This window comes from Sphaerodactylus townsendi, linkage group LG06 (assembly GCF_021028975.2).
Source record: "Sphaerodactylus townsendi isolate TG3544 linkage group LG06, MPM_Stown_v2.3, whole genome shotgun sequence".
NCBI classification, from domain to species: Eukaryota; Metazoa; Chordata; class Lepidosauria; order Squamata; family Sphaerodactylidae; genus Sphaerodactylus; species Sphaerodactylus townsendi.
The window spans coordinates 1,369,401-1,392,301 of NC_059430.1; the positions used below are offsets into that span (position 1 = coordinate 1,369,401).

Here is a 22,901-nt window from a genome sequence, read left to right on the forward strand (position 1 = left end):
GCAGCCCTCACAGCTCTCTTGCGTGTCCCTAACAGGAGACTAAAGTCCAGACACCTGCAGGGTCTTAGGTTGACATGACAACTAGATCTGCCCTGCTTAACTGGAAGAACCACCTCCTTGGGCTGGCTGTACCAAGTAGTCAAAAGGGTGCCCTCCAGGCCACGTTCTTAGGTCCAGCCCCTTGAGGGAAGCTCAAGAACAGAAGCTTTTCCACCAACTTCCGGGCAGTACTGAACGTGGGGAGATTCTGGATGGGCCAAACTACTGAGCAGCAAAAGCTCCTTATTTTATTTGCAAGATTTTCCTCCTGCCAAGGCGGGCTTAGAGGGACTTACAACACTTTTGGAAACAAAATCATTAAACCATGAACAAACTCATTCTGACTAATTCAATTCCATTTTGTAGCATCCCAAAACCAATAGGTCACAAAACTAGTCAAAGGGAGGAACCGTGCTCAGAGAACACTTCCTGTAGTTTTGAGAAGATTTAACTCCTCCCCCTCCTTTTTAAAGTTTCAGATTTTTTCCTGCAAAACCTACAAGTCCCCAACAGAAAACCTGCTGGGGGGCAGTTTGTCCCTTATCTGCAGATTTAGGTATCCGCAGAAAAGGGGGCAGACTTGGGAATTAGATATACAGATTCATGACACATAGGGTGGAGAATGGGGTACGGAGAACTTTTCTCTCTCTCTCATTATACTAGAATTTGGGGGCATCCAATGAATTTGATGGGTAATAGAGTCAGAACAGACAACCGGGAGAACTTCTGTACCCACAAGTAATGAAAACATAAGGGCCACTGCCAGTGGGCGTGACCACGATGGCCACAGGCATAAATAGTGTTAAAAGAAATCTGGCAAATGCATAAAGGTGAATCAAGAGCCAGTAGCCATGATGATGAAAGGGAACCTCCAGGGACCAGCGATCTAACCCAACCACCTACTCCCTCTTCTTAGATATCTGTGTCTAGATATCACACCCCTGTCTAGAAGAAACACCAGAAGGGCATCAAAGGCCAAGTGTGGCATGTCTGCAGTAAAGTCCAAGGTACTTGTTTTGATACATCAGTCTTTTGCCCACCTGACAGAAACAGGGAGTTGAACTACGCAGCCCCCACACCCCTCTACTCACTAGCTAGAACCATCCCCCAATCTGCATCCCTCAGCCGGCTCCTTGAACTCCTTCTGCAAGCAACGGCAAAGATCTCACCCCATGATGGTGCACAGAGTGTCACCCAGGGATCCTCTTTCCAGCACGGTGGCGTAGTGGTTAAGAGCAGGTGTACTCTAATCTGGAGGAACTGGGTTTGATTCCCCGCTCTGCCACTTGAGCTGTGGAGGCTTATCTGGGGAATTCAGATTAGCCTGTGCACTCCCAACACATAACCATAAGCATTTTTTTATTGTCATTGTGCACGCACAACGAAATTTACAGCAGCATTCCTCGATGAACACCATTTCAGACTCATACCCCATCTTCCCTTTCCCCTTCCTCCACCCATCCCTACACAGCCCCAAACACATCAACACGAAGCCATGGAGTTCAACCCAGCCACAGCTCTAGAGTAGAAGCTGTCTCTAAGCCTCTTTGTCCTAGTTTTGATAGACCTGTATCGTCTGCCGGATGGTAACAGTTCAAAAAGAGAGTGTGCTGGATGAGACGGGTCTCTCCGAATATTTTGGGCTTTCTTTAGGCTTCGGGAATTATAGAGTTCTTCCAAGGAGGGGAGAGGGCAGCCGATAATCCTCTGTGCAGTAGTGATCACCCTTTGGAGCACCTTCCTATCTGCCACTGTGCAACTGGAGAACCATACACACCCAGATGCAGTAGGTTAAGACACTCTCTATAGCACAGTGGTAAAAGGACACCAGGAGTTTTCCATTCAGTTGTTGTTATTTAAAAGTCTCAGATACTACAGTCTTTGCTGGGCCTTCTTAACCACCACGGCAGTCTGTACGCCCCAGGTCAAGTCCTCTTTAATCATAAGCCCAGAAATTTAAAACTAGCCACCCGCTCTACTTGATCTCTATTTATAGTCAAGGGCTGAATTTCTGAGCTATTCCTTCTATAGTCCACTATAAGCTCCTTTGTCTTGTTGGTATTAAGAACCAGATTATTTTCCCATGCCAGCTGGGTGACCCTGGGCTAGTCATAGTTCTTCTGAACTTTCTCAGCCCCACCCACCTCACAGGGTGTTTGTTGTGAAGGGGGAAGGGAAAGGAGCTTGTAAGCTCCTTTGAGTCTCCTTACAGGAGAGAAAGGTAGGATATAAATCCAACTCTTCTTCTTCGCTGCGAAGCAACTTTGGTCTGTTCTGCACAGGCCAGTGAAGTGGCTGAATGCTGGTGGAGCCCCGGGACCGTTTGCACACTTCCATATGGAGGCACCTCCTGTTTTTAAAAAACCTACCTTCTCTCCCTCCGGAACTCCACAGGGACGAGGGGATACACCCCCGCGGCCACACACACCCCGTGGTCGAAGGGCAGTGTGGGCGTGCCTCCTCATCCCGGCAGAGGATGCACAACGCTGTTTTTGAAAAGCCTCGCTCATCGAGCAAGTTTCAAAAACAGCGTTTCCCCGCCAGCTGGGAGGGGGGAGGCCTGGTGCGGCCTCGTTTTGGAGGCGGCAGCCGTGTGAACTGCACCCCAGGAATGGTGTTTTTCCCGTGCGTGGGGCGCTGTTTTTGGCCTGTGCAGAGTGGGCCAGAGAGAAGGAGGGGGTGCCCCAGCAGCACTCTCAAGTGGCACGTGTCGCTCCCCTTTGCCTCCACCCCATCTTCCTCCCAACATTACGGTGTCCCACTTGCCAAACTTCCTCGCCACTCACCTCTAACAAACTCACTGATCTGGGACTGCATGGGGCCCTTCTCCATATTCTGCACGACAGTGTTGGCGATTCGGGTCAGGTGGCCCATGTTGCCTCTCCTCATCCCACCGTCAGCCCTGAAAGAAACGCCAACCGTAAGCAACTTGCTGTCCTCCATTTATGACACAGATCAGGTTCAGAACAGCAGCCAGGTGATCTTCCGCACCACGCCCCAAACAGAGTGACCTGTCCAGCTGGAGACAGTGGAAGTCATCTGCAAGAAGGACACGGAGGGGGCAGCCTGCACATTCTCCAAGCAAGGAAGAGCTGCACCATATTGCTTGCCACCTATGCTACCTGTGAATCACCTACAAAGCCAGGATGGTGCTACCTGTGAATCACCTACAAAGCCAGGATGGTGCAGAACTCAGGGCGGCAGACGAAGAAGGCTCGCTGAGTGCCCTGTAGGCTGTCCCTCCCAGACAGAGGGTGGGCCCCTGGTACGTTCTATACTGAAGGTTCAAGGGGGAAACGTGTGCAGGCCACTGCCTCAAGACAGACCTTTGCTTGAGACAGCTGGCACCACATTGATTCATTTAAAATAGATATATCTTATTTTTCTCCTGATCAACAGGACACCAAGTAGCTCACCTGAAATTAAAAACAAATGCAGACTTCAACAGAAATACAAAAAAGGAAGGAGGCCACAAGCCGTATTCGTGGGCAGTCAAAAGCAGGGCCAAAAAGTCTGCTTTATGGAGCCTCTAAAATGTGTTGCCGCAAGGCTGAAACCTTCCTTGCTTTCTCCAGAAGCCACCGCCTAGCACACCTATAGCCTCTGAGAAACCAGGAGTCCAGGCAACCACCATCCTCACCAGCCTGGACGAAGAAACTCTACATGCTCCCTGCTCAGATGATTATGGTTGCCTTGTGGGCACGTGGTCCTGCAGCTAGGAGGGCCCCCGGTCACGAAGGTCTTTCAAGGTTAACTTTGAATAGAGCACAGAAACAGACTGGCAGCCAATGCAGCCATCTGGAACTCAGGACAATATGTTCAGAAAACTGAACTCCTGTAAACAGACCAGTAGCTGTGCTTGACGTTGCCTTCAAGGGCAGGCTCAGGTAAAGCATGTTACACTTCTCTCGTCTGGAGATCCCGATGGCCATGAATCAGATGGGTGATCCGCTTCTCTAGCCAAACAGCCGGATCAAACAGAACAAAACATTGAACCATGAGGCTTAATTCTCATCAGTAGATTGAAGACACCCTTCAATGGGGAGGTGTGCCCCATACTCACTCCACGAGGCAAAGCACATGCCCATGAATTTACAAGGTATTTACATTTGGCTGTAAGTGGACTCCCTGCTCATGGGTGGCCAAGCCAACAGGTGGGAAATCAGATGACCAGAGAAGCCAGTCCCAGGAGCACTGCTGAGCTTGGAAACAATCAGGAACACAAGGGGAAGAACTGGAGTGGGGGAGGGGAGAGAGACAAGGCCAACTAGGAACATCACTGGGTCTAAATCAAAGGCTGTTCCATGGAAATGCCTCAGTCCCAATGAGGGCAAGAACAGACACCTTCCAATTGACTGAAGAGAAAAAAGCCCTCATGGGTCAAATGTTTCATTCTCCATCAGTGGAAGGAGGTCTTCTTTAACAGTGAGATGTGGGAAAGCTGCATCATCCAGGATGGAAGACCACGAGGAATGACCAGAAAAGAACCTTCTGGAAGACTGATCTACCAAGACTGCTTCAACAAGGGCATATACAACTAGACTGGACCGTTGAGCTAAACATAACTTTTCCACATGGGTACAAAGGGCAGCTGATAGGGCAACTTACTTTATTTATGCTTTTACTGTCCACTTTTCTCACCAAGACTCAAAGTGGATTACACAGCAGAGGTCAAACTCAATCAACAAGATCAGACATTCAACAGACAAAGCAATAAGGTTTGGTTTTCAAAACTTTGAAAACAGAACTGGAGTGTCAGTCCAGCAATTTTTGGCCCTAAAAGTTTAAGCGGACATGTTAAATGATATACCTTTTATAAAAGATACAGGAGACTTTATCATCAAAACAAAGAGCGAGTGCCAAAGACGGCTGTATTAGTAACGATAGATGTAAATTCTCTATATACTGGCATCCCCAATGAAGAAGGTAGAAATGTATTCGAAGGCACTTTTAACATCCCTGATAAAATGGATCCACCAACTTTTTTTCTAATGGAACCTGCAGATATTATTCTGGATAAGAACTATTTCAATTTGATTAAAAAAATTTTTTCCCAAAGATCAGGTGTGGCTCTGGGCTCGCAGTGTGCACCAGCAGCCACCAATATTTTTATGGCAGATCTAGAAAGCAGAATTATTTGCATTTCAGATATCAATCCCTACCATATTGTGAAATATGTGTTTCATTTATGGTATTTTCTTATCTTTGAAGACAGCAATGAGGTACAGGCATTTTTCCTGTGGATTAACATTATGCATTCCTAGTATTAAGTTTGAGCAATAAGGACATCATTAGTTTTCAAGATATTAAAATACATCTCAATGCAGAACGTAAATTAACCATTAAAACATAATGCCTACAGATAAAAATTCACCTCTATACTACAAATCATTTAATCCTAGACATCTAAAAATGATTTCATGTTCAGCCAACTATCATGCATTAAACACAGTTCCATTAGTTGTTGCGGGCTTTCCGGGCTGTGTGGCCATGGTCTGGTAGATCTTGTTCTTAACGTTTTGCCTGCAGGTGAAAAGTTAGGAACAAGATCTATAGAACTCCTTCCTCCTGGCTACAACCGAACTCTAATGAAATCTAATAGCCATGAAAGCCTTCGACAATACAGTTCCATTAATTGTGATTTTTTACAGGGTGGACAAAAGCTCTTTCAATAGTTTAATAACAGAAGCTACCCATCTACTAGAATTAATAAAGCATGAAATAGGGCCCTGGGAGTGAGAAGGGAGACACTTTTTTTGCTAAGAATTCAAAACCTAATTTCAGTGAGATCACTTGTGCATTCAATTTTACATCTATAACAGAGCCTATAAAAACATACTTTATAGACACTGTCATATTCTCTCAAACATAGCAAGGGTTGGACTTCTTGTACAGTAAACGTGGGCACTGTGCCATGCGCAAATTTTCTTTACACATAAAGCATTTTCAACAGCAAACATGGGAACACAGGCATTTTTCCACATGCCAAACTAAAAGATGTGTGTATGTTTTAATTTGCATTTGTAATTTGCTGTAAATTAAGATGACATTAAGATCTGTCTGGTGCTGAATTTCTGAGCACAAATCTAACATAAAAAATCTAACAAAAAAATCTAAAAATCTAACATTAAAAATCAAGTCACAGGGGCTTATATGATATGAAGCATATTGATATGAAACAAACAAAGAATGACCTAAAATTTTTTGTACTGTAAACAAATAAACCACGTAGCTTCAAAAGAATGAGTGTAAAAAGATATCTTTTGCAGACAGAAGAATGGTAGATATCCTGCTGGCAAATACATGCTCCAAGGGGTTTGAATAATCCAATAATTACTTTCTCTCGTTTCTATAGCTCTAGTAAGTTACCTGTGATGTTTTACACAGCTGAAACCAATTTAGAATGGGGATTCCTTAAGGCCAAATTATAGTCAGTGGATGGCAGCAGATCATTCTAGCTTCACCTAAGACAGTTTTTTCTTCAGAGCAGTAGTTTTTGGGATCCCAGGAAAGAATTTACATAAGAAAAGAATTAAGAAACTATTGAGATGAGTTAATGTTGCAAAGGTGTTATCATGTTTATAATATTTTAAATGTTGTTTTAACCATGAAATATTTATTTAATGTCATTATTAAGCACTGGGAAGAAATATTAATTAATTAATTAATTAAACTTGTATACCGCCCTCCCCCGGATAGTGACCAAGTTACAAGGAAACTTGTGCAGAGTCCGGGGCGCTTGTCTTCTTTCCACGCAGTTTTCTGCATTTGGACGATACTTCATGAAGATTCCAAAACAAAAGACTACGGAGTTTTAAAAATATTCTGAACTATTCTGTTGACGTTACAGCATTGATCTTGATAGTAATGAAACAACACTGTAGGACTGTTTTCTGAGCTGGCATTATTATAGTTTGCATGTGAAGTGGAATTTGCATTGTTTTTGTTACAACAGACATTATTTTATAAACTGCATTACCTTTCGTTTAGCTGGGTTGTAGGGTTTTTTCCCATAAAGATACAAGAATTCCTTGGAGGTCTCCCATCCAAATACTAGCAAGGGCCAGCCCTGCATAGCCTCTGCGATCAGATGAAATCAGAATAGCCCCAGGTCACCTATTTTTCTAACAAACTTAGATTTCTCTTAGTAATACAATCTAGTATGTTGCTTATAACTCAGCAAGCATGTAACACTTACATGTACGGCACTCTCTTACATATTTAGGGAACGTAAAATATAAATGTCTTTGTTTTCTATAAGAAATACTGCAAGTATGACCAATATTTGAGAGCTACAAACTGCTGGATCCTATGTTATCACTGCTCATTTTTGTCATCTGAAAGGTGAGGGAAAAATTAAAGTTGAAAGATAGAAAACGAGCTCTGGAGTAGCAAAAAGAGTATGTTTCAGACAGAAACACTCTGATACAGTCACAAAAGGTAGGAGTCATGAAACACATGACAGCGTTGTTGTTGTTGTCCACATTATATACACATAAACAAAATCTTGAAAATGAAAACATTTTCAACAACACATAGGAATTGCCTTAAAATATTCACATAGCATAAAATCTTGTCTTTCATTCTAGACATTCCGAAGGGGGGGGGGGTCATAGTTTTTCAGTGCTGCCTCAAATGTCCTACTTTTCTTTTAGGGGGGAAAAATTGAGGGAGCCCCTGTGGGGAAAAACAGGAGGGCCCCACCCCTTATTTTTTCCCAGGCCTTCACATTTTTAATTACAACTCATTTCACAGCTTTGAACCATTTTAGTCTGTGGTTTTACCCAGATGCTGAACAGCATTACTCGCAATACTGAACTCTGCAAGACTCTCCACCAGAGCTCCCAGGTCACAGAACTTTCACCATCCGCAACCACTTTTTGCAGATGGCCTGGAAAAACGGCCACAATTAAGCACATTCATTCCAGGAGGCGAATGCCACTGCCGTGTCTCAGGCACCTCAGAAGAACTGCATGGGGCACAGGACTGAACTGATCCAGCAGGCCTAACATAGCAGCCTTGTGCTGTCTGCCTGAACACAGCAACCACGCAGCACTAGATCCACTCAAGCGATCTCTAGGCCACAGCCAGGCTTGAAGAGAGACTGAACAGGGTCAAGGCACACGAGGCATTCAGAAGCCCCCAGGGCAGCTCTGCTACGACACACGAATCGGAGCACCTTCATCAGTCGGTGAACCACAGCCTCCGTCACCCTCTACCAAAGGGATGCCAACAATCTTCCAGTGCTTCAGGCTGAGAGTGAGCACCAAACCCAGGTCACTCAATGCCCATAGAGCAGGGATGTCCAATTCCGGCTCTTCAGATGTTCATGGACTACAATTCCCATCACCCAATAGGCCATGCCAGCAGCGGCTGATGGGAATTATAGTCCATGAACATCTGAAGCACCAGAATTGGACACCCCTGCCCTAGAGACTGGTTATCCCATTAGAAGGCTAAATGCCCATCCAATGTGGGCTTCAAGGGTAAGAAATAGAAACTCATCCTTCTGTCACTACACAGGGCAAATACACCCATAAATTAAACTGTAACATTTACCATACAACTCAATAAGGCAACTTTTCCCCAATTCCCCAAAAATATCAGACCTTGACATCACCCAATCAAACTCATGGGCAACAAATATGGAAACAGACAACCCAAAGTCCTGATCTGCTGAATTTCCATAAACCAGTGATAAGAGGCTGTAGGCCAGAACGGCACTGGGGCGTCAGTGGCTCCCAGCCTCTGTGTTTGGATACCAGCCTCTGGGGTGCAAATAGGGTGGTGGGTAGCAGGACTGGAGTCTTCATAACCTGCAGCTGACCACTGGGGAAAACAGGATGTCAGACCAGCCAGACCAGAGTCCAGGAAAGGGCCTAGATTCCTCTATCTGGCAGATGGGCTACTGTCAAGTTAAGCCAGCTGATTTTCACACTCCCCGTCAATTTAGTATATGGTGGAAAATCTCCACCAAGGAAAAGAAAACACTACTCTGTCCCTATGGAATATGCACAGTTGTGGAAGTTAACTGAAAGAGCTTGTAGCTCTGATATCCTTCTGGCGGTAGTGATGTATGGCGAGAATACTAGTTTCATTCTGAGCCACTTGAGGTTAATGTCCTGGATGGGCTCAAAGGGAGGTTTAGTAAGAGCTGATATTCCAGACGGGGAACCTATGAACTACCGGAGGCTGTTTTTGAGAGACTCCTTTGAGAAACCTCAGAATGTCCGGATGTCTGGTCACTGGTAGTCCCTGTATTTTTTGCCATACGGTGGAGAGGCCGGCTAGCCTTCTCCGTAGGGTAGAGCTCCTTAGACCTTCGTCGAATCCCTGCTGCAGGTACTGGAGGATCTGAGGAACCGAAGGATGTAGTGGATCTGTATGGTTTTTCCGTGCCCAGGAGGCGAAGTTTCTCCATGAGGAATTATATATGCGCGTGGTGGATGCCCTTCTGGAGGCGATGATGGTAGTGATGACTTGGTTAGAATAGCCCTTCGCCGCCAGGCGGTCAGACAGAACCACGCGGGGTTGGGGTGACGCACCGGCCCTTGTGACAACATGTCGCTGGGTGTGGGTAATCGAAGAGGCGGAGAAGTTGCCAGTTGCAGAATTGACGAAAACCATGGACGTCTGGGCCACCAGGGTGCTACTAGGATAACCTCTGCTTCCTCCATCCATATCTTTCTGAGGAGTTTCGGTAGAACTGGAGTTGGAGGGAATGCGTAGAGTAGGCCTTTGGGCCATGGGCTGGTTAGCGCATCTGTTCCCTGTGCCCGCGGGTGGAAGTACCTCGTGAAGTAATGTGGCAACTGGGAGTTGTGAGGAGACGCGAAGAGGTCCGTGGTGGGTTGGCCTAATGTCTGTGTTATCAGAAGGAAGATTCGGGGGTGTAGTTTCCACTCTGCCTCGAGTAGTGATTGACGACTGAGCCAATCCGCCTCTATATTGAGAATGCCCTGTATGTGTTCTGCCATAAGGGACTGCAGGTGTATCTCCGCCCAGGATAGGATGGCTGTCGCTTCTTGATGAAGACGTCGGGATCGAGAGCCCCCCTGATTGTTGATGTGGGCTTTGGCGGAGATGTTGTCGGTTCTGACTAGAAGATGGCAGTTCTGGAGTTGCGGCTGGAAGTGATGAAGGGCCAGGAGGATGGCCCTCATTTCTAAGATGTTGATCGGCAGGCGGGTGAGAGGAGCAGGCCAAATCCCTTGTGCGATGTCCCCTTGTAGGGAGGCTCCCCAGCCGCGGAGGCTGGCGTCCGTGAAGAGTTGCGGTCGGTGTGGGTAAAGGTAGACTTTTCCCTGTGATAGGTTTTTTCGCTTGGACCACCAGCGCAGGCTTTCGCGAAGTTGTTTGTTGGTCTGCAAGGACCTGTCCCTTTTTAGCATGATCTGGAATTGGTAAGGGCGGAGGAACGACTGCAACGTCCGTGCATGGAATCTGGCCCACTGTAACATGTCTATTACTGATATGAAGAGTCCCATCAGTTTGGCCAGTTGTAGAAGAGAGGCCTTGTTGGTCGAGAGAAATGGGGTGACCATTTTCTGGATCTTGTCTATCTTGGATGGTGGTATGAAAAGGCGATTGTGGAGGGTGTCCACAATAGCCCCCAGGTGTTCCATCCGAGTTGAAGGATTCAGAGAACTCTTCTGAAGGTTGACAAGGAAGCCGTGTTGGCGAAGAGTGTGCATGACTATCTGTAGATCCTGTAGAGCCTGCTCTCTGGATCGTGATCTGACAAGGATGTCGTCTAAATACGGGTGTATATGAATGCCCCGTTCCCGGAGGGCCATGATGGGAGCTAGGAGGACCTTCGAGAAAACTCGGGGTGCGGTGGCGAGTCCGAATGGAAGGGTGTTACGTCTGCGAAATGCTTGTTGTTGCTGCTGTGGTTGCTGTTGTGGGAACCAGCGCTTACCATCTCTAGGCGCCCTGGGGAGGGTGCGCTGAGTGCGGAAGGTGTATGGTTTAAAGGAAGACGATGTCTGTTCAGACCTGACGTATCTTGGCATGGACTTCTTATTGCCCTTGGTTTCCACTAGAACAGCGTCTAGTTCTTTTCCAAAGAGGCGGGAGCCGAAGTAATCATAGGTGGAGACTACCTGTTTGGAATGGAAGTCTGCTGACCATGCTTTCAACCAGGCTTGTCTTCTGACTACTGTGCCCAGTGCTAGGGCTCGGGAGTTTAGCATGAGGGCGTCAAAGGTGGAGTCGGCCCAGTAGGAAACTGCTCTCAGGACCCTTTCCACGCCTTCTCTGAGGCCCTGTGCCTCGGGGGGAAGCATAAGGAGAAGGCGGCGTAACCAGACAATGGTGGCTCTGGCCATGGTGGATGAGGGTGCTAGGGCCCTGATGGAAAGGGCTAACCTGTCGTGAATTCTTTTGAGGAAGACATCCGCCCTGCGGTCTATGGGGTCCTTTAGGTTACCTTCCCCGTCCTTGGTGACGAGGCCACCCGACTGTAGAGCTACTACAGGGGCGTCGACCAGGGGCGTTTTAATGATATTGTGAATATGCTCGGGAAGCACGTAGAGGCTTTTGAGAAATGAAGGGCAGCTCTTGCTGGCCTCTAAATTGAGCCATTCTCTTTTAATTCTTCTTTCGAAGAATTCTGGCAGGGGAAATGCGGGAGGAGCCTCCTCGGACTGAGGGAGGATTCCCTTCTTCCCCTTAGGGACGCCTTTAACTGTCTTTTTTGAGGTGGAGGGGCCCTCAGGGTCCTCAGCGTCTGCTGGGTCCTGCAACTCCAAGGCTGATATAGCCTTGGCCATAAGGGGTGCAAGGTCCTCTTTTTTGAAAAGTCTGACGCACTGCTCATTGGGCTCTTCATGAGTCTCTTCGTCTGAAAAATGATCTGACTCTCTGATCTCCCCCTCGCTAGCGCCCTCCTCCTCAGATAAATTGAGGGGGTCCCTATAGGTTGGGGTGGTTGGGGGGGTAAAAGCGAAGAAGAGGAACTGGAGTGGTGTCTAGGTCTGTGGGTCTTTTTTGGATGAGAATGCTTTTTTCCTTTGCGTTTGGCTTTTTTATTTTTCTCATGTTGGTTAATCTCTTCCCTCATGGCTGTCCTGAACATTCCCATCAGGGACTCTGGGGAAGTGTGGATCCAAGAAGAGGGATCAGCTATATTGGGAGACACGTTAGGCTGATTGAGCCCCTCCCTCCCCGCTCGGTCTTGCCTGGCTGGAGACGCAGGCTGAGGGAATTCCATCGCTTCTGCGCCCTGCTCAATGGCGCTGGCGATTCGCCACGTTCGCTTTCGCGCGGCTGACTCCCGAGTCCATGGGAGGAGAGCGAAACGACTCCGTTCTAGCTGCATGGGGGCTGTAGGGAGCTTCGCCAGCCACGTCCCTGAGTGGGACGCTGGTGCTCCTTTCGCGGGTCTGGGCTGCGGGAGGCTCCCCGGGCCGCCAGCCGAAGCATCGCCGGGCTTTCGTTTTTTTTTTCTCCTCTTCACGACGCGGCTTGGGAGGAGGCTGCACGAGGCTCCTGTAGGGGCTCTGCGACGTTGGGCTCTCGCAAACCGCGACGGGTTGCTGCCCTGGTGCTTTCGGCTGCGGATTTGCCGAAAGAGTCTGGAGGAGGGGAGAAGGAGCGCGCGTAAGTGCGCTGCTCGGCCATTGCCTTGGCTGCCTGCCGCAATTAGTTGCTCTGCTAGGCTGGTTGGGGTTAGAAGACAAACAGGGCAGACAGACTTACAAGACAGGAAGAAACAGAAGGGTAGTTGAAGAAAAAACAGCTTAGGCTTGGAGCTCCTAACAAGCGCTGCACTCCCTGCTGTAGGCAGGAAGAAGACTGGGGATCAAGGGGAGGTGCCAACCCAACACAGGAAGTGACATCAATTAAGTCCTGCCTCCCTGAGTATAGGTTGGAAATCACCCATCCAGGATGCCCGAGATCGCCTCCAGGAGAACATCATTTCTGACCTTAATAGGTGTTGACAGAGCGGTGGATACACAAAGGCACTTCCAGTGTTCAGCCAGGAAAGCTTTTCACTTTTTAAATTAAACGAATCACTAGTTTAAACACCACTGATGGACCACTAACCCACGAACAGCTCTGGTCTGGGTAGCCCAGGTGAGGCTGACCTCGTCAGATCTCAGAAGCTAAGAAGGTTCGGCCCTGGCTGCTACTATTTGGCTGGGAGACCTCCAAGGAATGTCAGGGCCGTGACAGGGAGGCAGGCAATGGCAAAGCACCTCCACACAACTCTGGCCTTGAAAACCTCACCAAGGGTTGCTGCCCTAAGTCAGTTGAGACGTGATGGTGGAACGTTTAGGCCCCAATAAGCCTGCCTTGCTCCTGATGCCTAATTACCACTTTTGGTTGTGAGAGAGTTCTGTGATACACAAACATCTCAGTAGCCAGCAGGTGCTTGGGGGTCGGCCACAGGTGGCTGGGCCAGTCAATCTGGACAGCTGTGGGCTGCCCTTTCACATCATGCATGTTTTGACTTGATGAAGCCACACCTGTTTAAGGTTAATGGGACACAAGTTCACACTCCAGGCCAGAGCTACAGCACAAGCAGAAAAAGCCTTACTGTATTTTGTCGTTTGCCTCCCAGGCATCCAGGATCCTTTGCACCAGGCAGCATGTCTGGAATAACTGGAGGGGGAGAGGAGCACAAGATCCGTGAAATGCACAGCACTCTCGCGACCAAACCAGGACACAGCCCAAGACAGGCTCGAGCACCAAGAGCATCTCCATTCTGACACAACGGTTCACACTTGCACAGAGTGCCCAGCAGCACGCGGGAGAGGTGTGCTGGATGATCCAAGAGGGAAGGGGTGGGGGTGAGATTCTTAGGCAGCATCTCGTGCGGAAGGCAGAAACAGCACTCCGTCACCACCCACAGCAGGGAGGCAAAACCCCAGGCTGCCCTGGCTGGGCCAGGAAGGCTTCCTTGCAACAGAAGTAGCTCCACAGCGAGTGGCACAACCCTCCTGTGCAAAGGACCACAAAGGGAGCTGCAGGAAAGCTGAGCAGAAGAGCCAGTCGCTCCAGTCCTTCCAGGGAAGGGAGCAGGAGCCAACAGCTCAGCTGGCCAAGGGACACACGCCCCCCTCAGCAGTACGCATGGGGGCCCCGGGCATCAGGTGACTCAGGGGGTGGGGCACTTTCCGCTACACTGAGGCCCAAGTGCCCAAAACAAACAAGTAAACAAAAAAAAAGCAAAAGGGGATGTTCCGTTACTCAGGAGGGTGCTCAGCGCTCAGAACTGCTGACCTGGTTACCACCAGTGAGAGATGGCATGGAAGACTGTGGCAAGGTTTGGATGAAGTGCATGGGAAATGGGCACTGAGCTGGAAATACCATAGCAATCCCCCCTCACACACACACACAGTTTCCAGTTCGATTTAGTCAATGAACTGACCTCCAACTGACTGACCAGCTGAAATGGCAATCCACAATGACAGATCTGATGCTACTACTGCACCAAGGTACTGTCTAGCCGTCTTTTGTTGTCTTAACAGAAACTTTAAAATGATAAACAAAGGGCAACTACCACATGCTGCTGGAGCAAACACAGTAAACCTCAGACTAACACTAGACAACCATATTATGGAAGCAGCTTTGGCAACCATTCCCTAAATAAGGGACAGGGCCTTGGGGAATTCCAATTCGTTCTTACAGACAAGCACACAATGATTGTGAGGATTATAATTTCTGATTGATTGATTGATTAACAAAGCAGACTTCAAACTGGCCCTCTCTGCAGCCCCATTTCTAACTGATGTCTCTGAAGTTATATACAAACTGGCTCAGCATAAATTTCGCTGCTTTGAACGGACACGCTGTGCATCTGATGAAGTGAGCTCTGACTCACAAAAGCGGATGCCAGAACAAATGCTGTGGCTCTTTAAGGTGCCGCTGGACACTCCAGTTTCATATTCTTGAAGCACTCAGCCCCCCCCCCCCCGAATTACTGTCATCAAATGTTCTCAAGCAAGTTTTATGGACCAATGAGTCAAACAGAAGAAAAGCCGATGATGCCTCACAATTGCTGAACCGTTAGTGACCCTTTATGGAAATGAGGTGGCCCTCTTTCTACCTTTTCCATCCGGTTTATGATCCCTCCTGTCATCAGGAGCTCCTGTGGAGGCCCAGTAGAGCCCCTGCAACAACAGAATTAGGACTGCCCAGCGGAAGGAAAACTGACAGTCTCCTTGCCTGGTGCGGGAGGGATTCTCTCTCTCTCTCTCTCTCTCTCTCTCTCTCTCTCTCTCTCTCTTTATTTCAACTTTATTAATGTACAATTTTTTAAAAATGCGATGTCAAAACTTTCAAGTGTAACAAATGATCTGTCATAAACTCAAAAAAAGACTTCCCACTTCTTCACGAAGACAGGACTAATCTCTTTTTCTAAGTCACCATGTGCTGTCACCGTACTAAAATGCTTATAATAACGTCTAATTTCTACTACAATTGAATCTACTCACTACTGTTTAATGTACAAAGCTTGTAGTTAATAAATCTTCTCTACATTTCATCTGGCAGGTGATAAATGGTTTCCAAGTGTTAGGATGAGTCCTGTCTTCTTATTCTGTTGGTCAATTTGCCCATTTCTGCTAAATCTATCAATTTCTCAGTCCATTCTTCTTTCATTGGTTCACTTCAAACCTTTCTACTTCTGAGCAATCACCAGTCTCCCAGTTGTAACTAGATGTGGCAAGAAGCAGACCAAGTGTCACCGGCAAGGCCACAAGGCTGGTGGATCCGTCGTACCAGCCACAAACATTATGATGTCTTAAAGCCGATCCGCTGTGTTCAGGTGGGGAAACCTCCCTTTTGCTTTCCCCCCAAAACTAAACACACACAAACTAAACACCCCAAACTGTAACTTGCCCTCCACAAAGGGGACACACACACTTAGCTCCACGTTTTCCCTGGAAGAAAACATGGTTGCTTTGACACAGATTGCCAACAGTGTGCTCCTTTCCACGCCAGAGTAAGGAACGTGCACATGTGACTAAGCTGGGGGAGGGGTCCCAGGGCTGCTGTGCCCCCACCCAGAGCAGCAGAGGGACACACCTGAATTGCACCTCCTGCTCCTTTGGAGGAAAAGAATACAGTAGCTGTGGGGAAGTGACGGCAGCAGCACAGGAGCAGGGGGTAGGGTGGAGAGCACGTTCTAGCCGGCCCTCCAGGGCTTTGCTCAGGGAGGGTGGGAGATCAATAGAATAAAATAAAGTTTTAAAAACCAACTAGTCCCTGCCAAGGGAGGCAGGATAGCAGCCGCCTTCAGACCACTCCCTACTGATTGACATGGGTCCTTACAGGCAAGTTGTCTGTGAAGATGAGGATGAGAGCCCCCTCTGCCTGATGGTGGAAGGGGTGGCAAGTCAAATGGTGATTGGGTTGGTCTCAGAGTCCCCCCATTCGCCCTGGGTGGCCTGACGGAGGCAGAGGCCTCTTCAACCAAGCAGACACCCCCACCCCAACCCACCCCCCTGGCAGGATGGTTCTGGAAAGGGGGAAACCCATTTGCAGGCTGATGTCCTGGAGCTGCCATGGAACAGACATTTTGCCTGTGAAGCCATCGGAGGACGTTGCCTGCAGAGGGCGGCAGAGCCACTGAAGTGGGCAGGAGACTCCTGTGCATCTCTGGGGCCCAGGATCCTGGGGGGGGCCTGGTGAAACAGCCCTCTGAACATGGCTGTGCAGGCCCACCCTGAATCCTGAGGTGAGCTGCCAGATTGGTGAAACCCCGGGAAGAGAAGAAAAGATCGTGTAGGAGAAGTATTTCATTAACTAAAATATTGACATTCAGCCTTTCCTCTCTGCTTAAGGAGGCTTACAGATCATCAAGACATTTCAAATAAAAACCAGATCCAATTTTTAAGAGACCCTCCAGCAAGGGCTCCTCCACTCCACAGTGTGGGAGTCCCATGCTATAGCAGAGGCTGGGGGAAAACCTCACTGGTGGCAACCCAAAGTTCACACTTGGTGCTGGACACAGACCAAAGGAGATGCAGGGGTCCCCAGAGTAACGCAGTCCCTTGAGCTGAATCAAGCCGACAGCCAGTTAACTCTTTCAGAATGGGCAAAGCACATCCCACCAGATCTAGCCACTGTCAGTAACTGCTTGCTGAACCAGCCGTAGTTTTCAGGCAGCCCCACAGACAGAATGTGACCTTAGTTGAGCTTAAAAAAGAAGGAAAGGTCCCCACCAAACCTGCGGTCATAAAAGCATCAATCAGTGTGGCAAGATCTTCTGAGCCTAAGGAGGTGGAAAGCAGGGAAGGGAGACACAGCTGCCGGAAGGCGCTCTTGGTCCACCGGGCCGATCTGCTCTTCGAGCACCAAGGATAGAGCCATGAACAAGCCCAGGCCCTTAACCTGCTCCACAAAAGCCAACTGCTGGCCCCTGCCAGCTTCCCCTCCTCCGTGTCTGGCTTCAGTCTGTTTTGCCTTCACCACCGGGCTCAAAGCAAGAGGGAGGGACATGGAGGCTTGGATCATGACATACAGACGGGACCTCATCTGTCCACCGAGGACACATAATAATCCAAGAGCCGGAGGGTCTGTCTCCAACCGGATGCAGAAGCCAGGCAAAGGAGATCTGCATAAGCCTTGACTGCAGAGCAAGTGGGAGACGCAGCTCGCCTCAAGGATACCATCCTCCCGTGATGGAGAATGTGTGCTGCACTTTAGAGAGGAACTGCAGACTACTGTTAGATTTCCAGATCTACCTACAACTCAAATAATTCTGTAAAGGGAATCTTTCCTTTCCTCCTAGACTGCTGTTTAACCTGAGCGTGTTTTCAGGTTTGGTGCAAAGGCCCGTGACGCATTTATGGATTCGCAGCGTGGAAGCTAAGAGACTGCCCGGAACCCAGCACAGACCACCTTAGAGCTCTGGTGCCAAAACACGGGGGGGGGGGGGGGGGGATTCAGAAACAACAACTTTTTTCTCATGGTGTTTCTCAAAACAGCTACTTCCATTGTGTTCCATTAGATGGCTTCACACGTGCCATGAAATCTTGCACCTGGAACTGTAGAGCCACACACCCCTGCACTCTCTCTCTCTCTCACACACACACACACACACACACACAAGGAGTCCATGTTTCTGTCTGAGAAATGGAGTTAACACTCTTACCTGCTGCAATGCCACAGCTTAAAATAAAATTGTTCCCCGTTTCCCACGGACCCACACTGCTCTTTCAGGAACTACGATGGGGAACAGCGTAGCATGCACAGAACGACAAAATAACTGGAAACATGCCTATCTGAGGGAACCTGGGCAACGTCATTGCTCTGACAGAACAACATGAAGAGCCTTACATGTGTCACCATGATGTTTTCAGGAGGGCTGACTGGTACTTCCAGGTCCTCTGAAGCCGCACACCCGTCTGGTCCCTCCTTATTCTCCGTGTCTTTTGTGGCTGATTTGCTTTCATTTGCAGAGTGAGCCAGAATAACTGCCACACACAATTCCACTTGGAAATGCAAAAAGTTATTCCAAGTATATTTAAAAAACAAGTCCTGGAATTGAAGGAGGAGAATGAAGTTCACTCAGGACATGCTTAGACTTTGAAGAACATAAGAAGAGTGCTGCTGGGTCAGACCAGCAAGAATTCCTCTCAGCCAGCATCCCGTCTCACACAGTGGCCAGCCAGTGCCTTAGCAGGTCCAACAACACAGCAGAAGAGATAGAAAAAGTGCAGAGAAGGGCAACGAGGATGATTGAGGGACTGGAGCACCTTCCTTACGAGGAGAGGCTGCAGCGTTTGGGACTCTTTAGTTTGGAGAGGAGATGGCTGAGGGGGGATATGATTGACGTCTATAAAATTATGCACGGGGTAGAAAATGTTGACAGAGAGACATTTTCCTCTCTTTCTCACAATACTAGAACCAGGAGGCATACACTGAAAATGCCGGGGGGAAGAATTAGGACTAATAAAAGGAAACATTTCTGCACGCAACACATGATCGATGTTTGGAATATGCTGCCACAGGAGGGGGTGATGGCCACTAACCTGCATAGCTTTAAAAGGGGCTTGGACAGATTTATGAAGTTGATCCATGGCTCCCAATCTTGATCCTCCTTGATGTGAGATTGCAAATGCCTTAGCAGACCAGTTGCTCGGGAGCAGAAGCCATTGCTTTCACCTCCTGCATGTGAGCTCCCAAAGGCACCTGGTGGGCCACTGCGAGTAGCAGAGTGCTGGACTAGATGGACTCTGGTCTGATCCAGCAGGCTCTGTGTTCTGATGTTCTTAGAGAGGTCAAAGGCCTTCATGAGAAGAGCCCTGCTGGTCCATTTAGTGGTCCATTTAGTCCAGCATCCTATCTCACGTAGTGGCCAACCTGTTCCCCTGCAGGGCCTCCAACAGAGCACGGAGAATGAGGCCTTTCCCTGATAAGAAGAGCAGAAGAGCCCTGCTGAGTCAGATCAGGGAGGGTCCATCTAGCCCAGGATCCTGCATCACATGGTGACCAGCCAGTTCCTCTGCAGGGCAAATGACAAGGAACAGGGACAGAGGCCATGAGAATCTAAGAAGAGCCCTGCTGGATGAGATCAGTGAGGATTCACCTTCCTTGCCCAGCCTCCTGGCTCACACAGGACCCAAAATAATTTTCCTGAAGGGTCAGCAAACTTTTCAGCCCAAAAAGGTTATTTTCAAAGCTGAATGGGCCTTTTCCCTCCAGACTGACTTTTCTGGGAACAAACAGAGAATTCCCATTTGCCAGAAAGGACCAAGGGCGAAAGGCAGCCAGATATCAGCTGAGGAAGGTGCCCCTTCCGGCCTGTGACTCACCAGAAGCAGGTCCATGGTGTTCAGGCGACACAGCTCCTGGTTGATGCCAGCACTGTTCGTGTGGAGAAGGGCGGCGATCAGGCGGGCCCCATGAAGACGGGCGTTGCCCAGCGGCTCCTCCAGGACCCCAATGGTTGTCAGGATGGGGCTCCTCTGTCACAAACAAGATACAATCACCTTGGCAGGGCTTCAAGGCCAGAGCAGCGCAAAGGCCCCCGCCTCACTCCCCCAGCCATCAGTGAGCCAGAAAGCACGGGCCCTGGAAGGACGGCTTCATCAAAGGAAAGGGCAACGGAGCAGAGTCACAAGAGATGACTCAGGACAGGAAAAACACACACCCCACGTACGGGAGGTGGTGTTTTCCATTGGCCCAATTTCCCCTGGAGGCTTCTGAAACTATGCATCGTGAAAGAAGTAGCAACAGTGAGATTCCGACAGTTCAGACACTCTCTTCTCCTGCACCTTTCAAGTCACAGGCGAAGAATCTCCATTCCAAACCAGACAAAAAACACACACACCCAATTTGCAAAGCCATTCTGGATTTCCCACCCAACCATCACAACACTGGCTAGATCAGGGGTCTGCCACCTGCGGCTCTCCAGATGTTCATGGACTACAATTCCCATCAGCCCCTGCCAGCATGGCCAATTGCAGCCAGCCATCTCCCCACGCCACCTTTATCCAACAGGAAATAGGCCCCAAAGGAGAAAATAAAGGCTGGTCAAGGCACCTACCTTGGGGGGGCTGAGCAGAAGTTGGTGGAAGTCCTTCAGCCGGGACTCGATGCCAAGCAAGATGCTGCGGTTGACAACGGAGGACCGGTCGAGGCCTTGAGAGGCAGGATCCACGAGCCCCTCCGCTCTGCCGGCAGGGAGGGAGGGAAACACTGGTCAGCCACCAACCCAAACCAGGCCAAGACCTACCTGGCTCTATGCCAAAGCCAGCCCCATACAAGGTGCTGCCTTAAAGATTTTCACAGCCATAGTCCAGGAGATAGATGGGACGTTTTATGCCTCCCTGCAAGGAGCTGAGGGCACTGCACATAGGAATCCCTTCCTCAGGTTGTCCTTACTGCAAGAGAATGACCATGATGATGTCCTAAAGACATTCCCAACCCAAAGTTCCCCAGCACAGGTCACAGCAGCATGCTGAAGAGCTCTGCAGAAACCCACGGCTGCAGAAAGGCAGCGCCACCACCAGGGAGATGGGCCTGCGTCGAGTAAAATGAAGAGCAGGAGGTTCTAACAGCTAAGCCACATGCCCACTATCCCGACAGGGCCTTGGCAGGGGAGCAGAGAGTTCCCTTATTGGGCTTGATTGCCCCCAAGACTCTGGGGAGGGGGGAGGGCCAGTCCCTGCCAGGGCCTTCGCACGTGGCTCTCACACACACAGAGAGGGGCACAAGGATGCCCCTGACAAGCCCTGTCCTCCTTACCCAGAACGTCTTGGCTCCAGCAGCGTCAGCAAAACCTGCGTGCCGTTCACGAGGCAGCTTTCTGTTGGCTCTCCGTCAAACATATTCTTCAGAAGCTGCTCCACACATTCCTGCCTAAGACACCCAAGTCAAAGTCACACCAGAGGCAGAAAACAGCACAGCGCACCCCCCACCGCCTGGGGCAGGAACTGAGCAACCCCCCCCCCAATGCTGGCACACACAGCTGACCCTCCTCCCTCGCCCTGAGGTCACTGCGGCATTACACCTTTGGGCCAGCCCTGCCCTGGCCCCAATCCCCACGCTGCGTAAACAGGCAGCGGCGGCAGCCAGAAGCACCTTCAAACTCCCTTTGGTTGGGAGAAAGCCATGGCATTTCCACACACACCCACCCCCCGGTAGTATGTGCCCTGGTAACATACAGATTAAATCACTGCAATGCAGTCTACATGGGGGCTACACCTTAAGAGTATCCAGAAAGTACGCTTCATAGGTGATACTACTGTAAGGACACTGTCTTGTTTCATCTACGCTGGCTCCCAATTTGCTTCCAGGCCCAATTCGGGAAACTGATATAGACCTTTAAAAGCACTCCACGCCTTGGGACCTGCACACTTTGAGAAGCACCTCCTCCCCTATGAATCCACCTGATCACTGTAATCACCTTTGCAGACCCCACATTTGGTGCCCTTTCCATCTGAGGTTCTATGAGCACAAACCAAGAAACAGCCTTCCTGATTGTGGCGCCAAAACTATGCACTTCACTCCCCAGAGAGAGTCCACGTGGCCCTCTGTCCCCATCTTCTGCCAGGGGAGTGGACCTTTCTGTTCTTACGTGGCATTCCTTCATCGACCCTCTTTCCTGCATATGTTTTTAATGGTTGAGAGGCACGTTGTGTGTTGCTTTTACAGTGAGGGCTCTTTTGTAACCCTAACACAATGTGTAATAGTAATAACAACAGTTTTGACACACGAGGAGCCATACCATGCACTCCTCTCAAGAATTCATCCCAATGTTTCAATCGTTTGGACTACCCTCTGCCCATGAGCAGGAGTGCAGATGGACACTAGTAGCTGGCAGAAAGGAGCGGGCTGGGAGAAAGAGCCCTCCAGCTCTTGGTCCTGCTGATGACCCTAGCTAAGGAGGACAATGGCTGACCACCTCAAACCCTGCTGGACAGGATGTAAACTCTTCCTCGGGGATAGGAAGATCATCCCAGGAGGGGAGGAAGAAGCTCACTCTTTGGGCTGAGCGGCTGATGGCACTCTGCTCTCCCCCGGACTTCCAGCCCATCCCAGGGAATCCCTGGAAACCATGAGCAGGTGCCTGGAGGCCGTTTTGGAAGGGATGAGGGCTACCTTAGATGCCACACAAGCAAGGTGCTACTGGTGGGGGAGAAGGAAGCCTGGCCCAGGGAATGGGGCACCTCCTGCTGTGGAGGAGGAAGCAGGTCCCCTGAAGCAGCAGCAGCAGCAGGGCGGTTCCTTTGGAGTAACCCAGGATGCAGGCTTCCTGAGGGGAAAACAGGGGGCAGCTTTTTCACCAGCGTCAGCTGCTGCAACCCTTCTTGCCACAGTGGTGCAGGCTCTTGTAGCATTTAGTTCAGATCGCTGAAATGCATTCTGCACCTTCACTACATTCGGCACCAAAACTCTGCAAC

At 49.4% G+C, this 22,901-nt stretch overlaps 1 protein-coding gene across 5 annotated transcripts in view; it reads right to left on the reverse strand.

The window, feature by feature from the left end:
- PPP6R2 (protein phosphatase 6 regulatory subunit 2) overlaps positions 1 to 22,901 on the reverse strand; it is a 73,946-nt gene that overhangs the window by 34,950 nt on the left and 16,095 nt on the right. For all 5 annotated transcript variants that reach the window (XM_048499449.1, XM_048499451.1, XM_048499448.1 and 2 more), the window contains 6 exons: positions 21,244 to 21,357; positions 20,543 to 20,669; positions 19,809 to 19,961; positions 18,331 to 18,531; positions 13,583 to 13,647; positions 2,826 to 2,941 (listed from right to left, as the gene is read on the reverse strand). In XM_048499449.1, the coding sequence (XP_048355406.1) occupies positions 2,826 to 2,941; positions 13,583 to 13,647; positions 18,331 to 18,531; positions 19,809 to 19,961; positions 20,543 to 20,669; positions 21,244 to 21,357 (776 nt within the window). The remainder of the gene's footprint in view (positions 1 to 2,825; positions 2,942 to 13,582; positions 13,648 to 18,330; positions 18,532 to 19,808; positions 19,962 to 20,542; positions 20,670 to 21,243; positions 21,358 to 22,901) is intronic.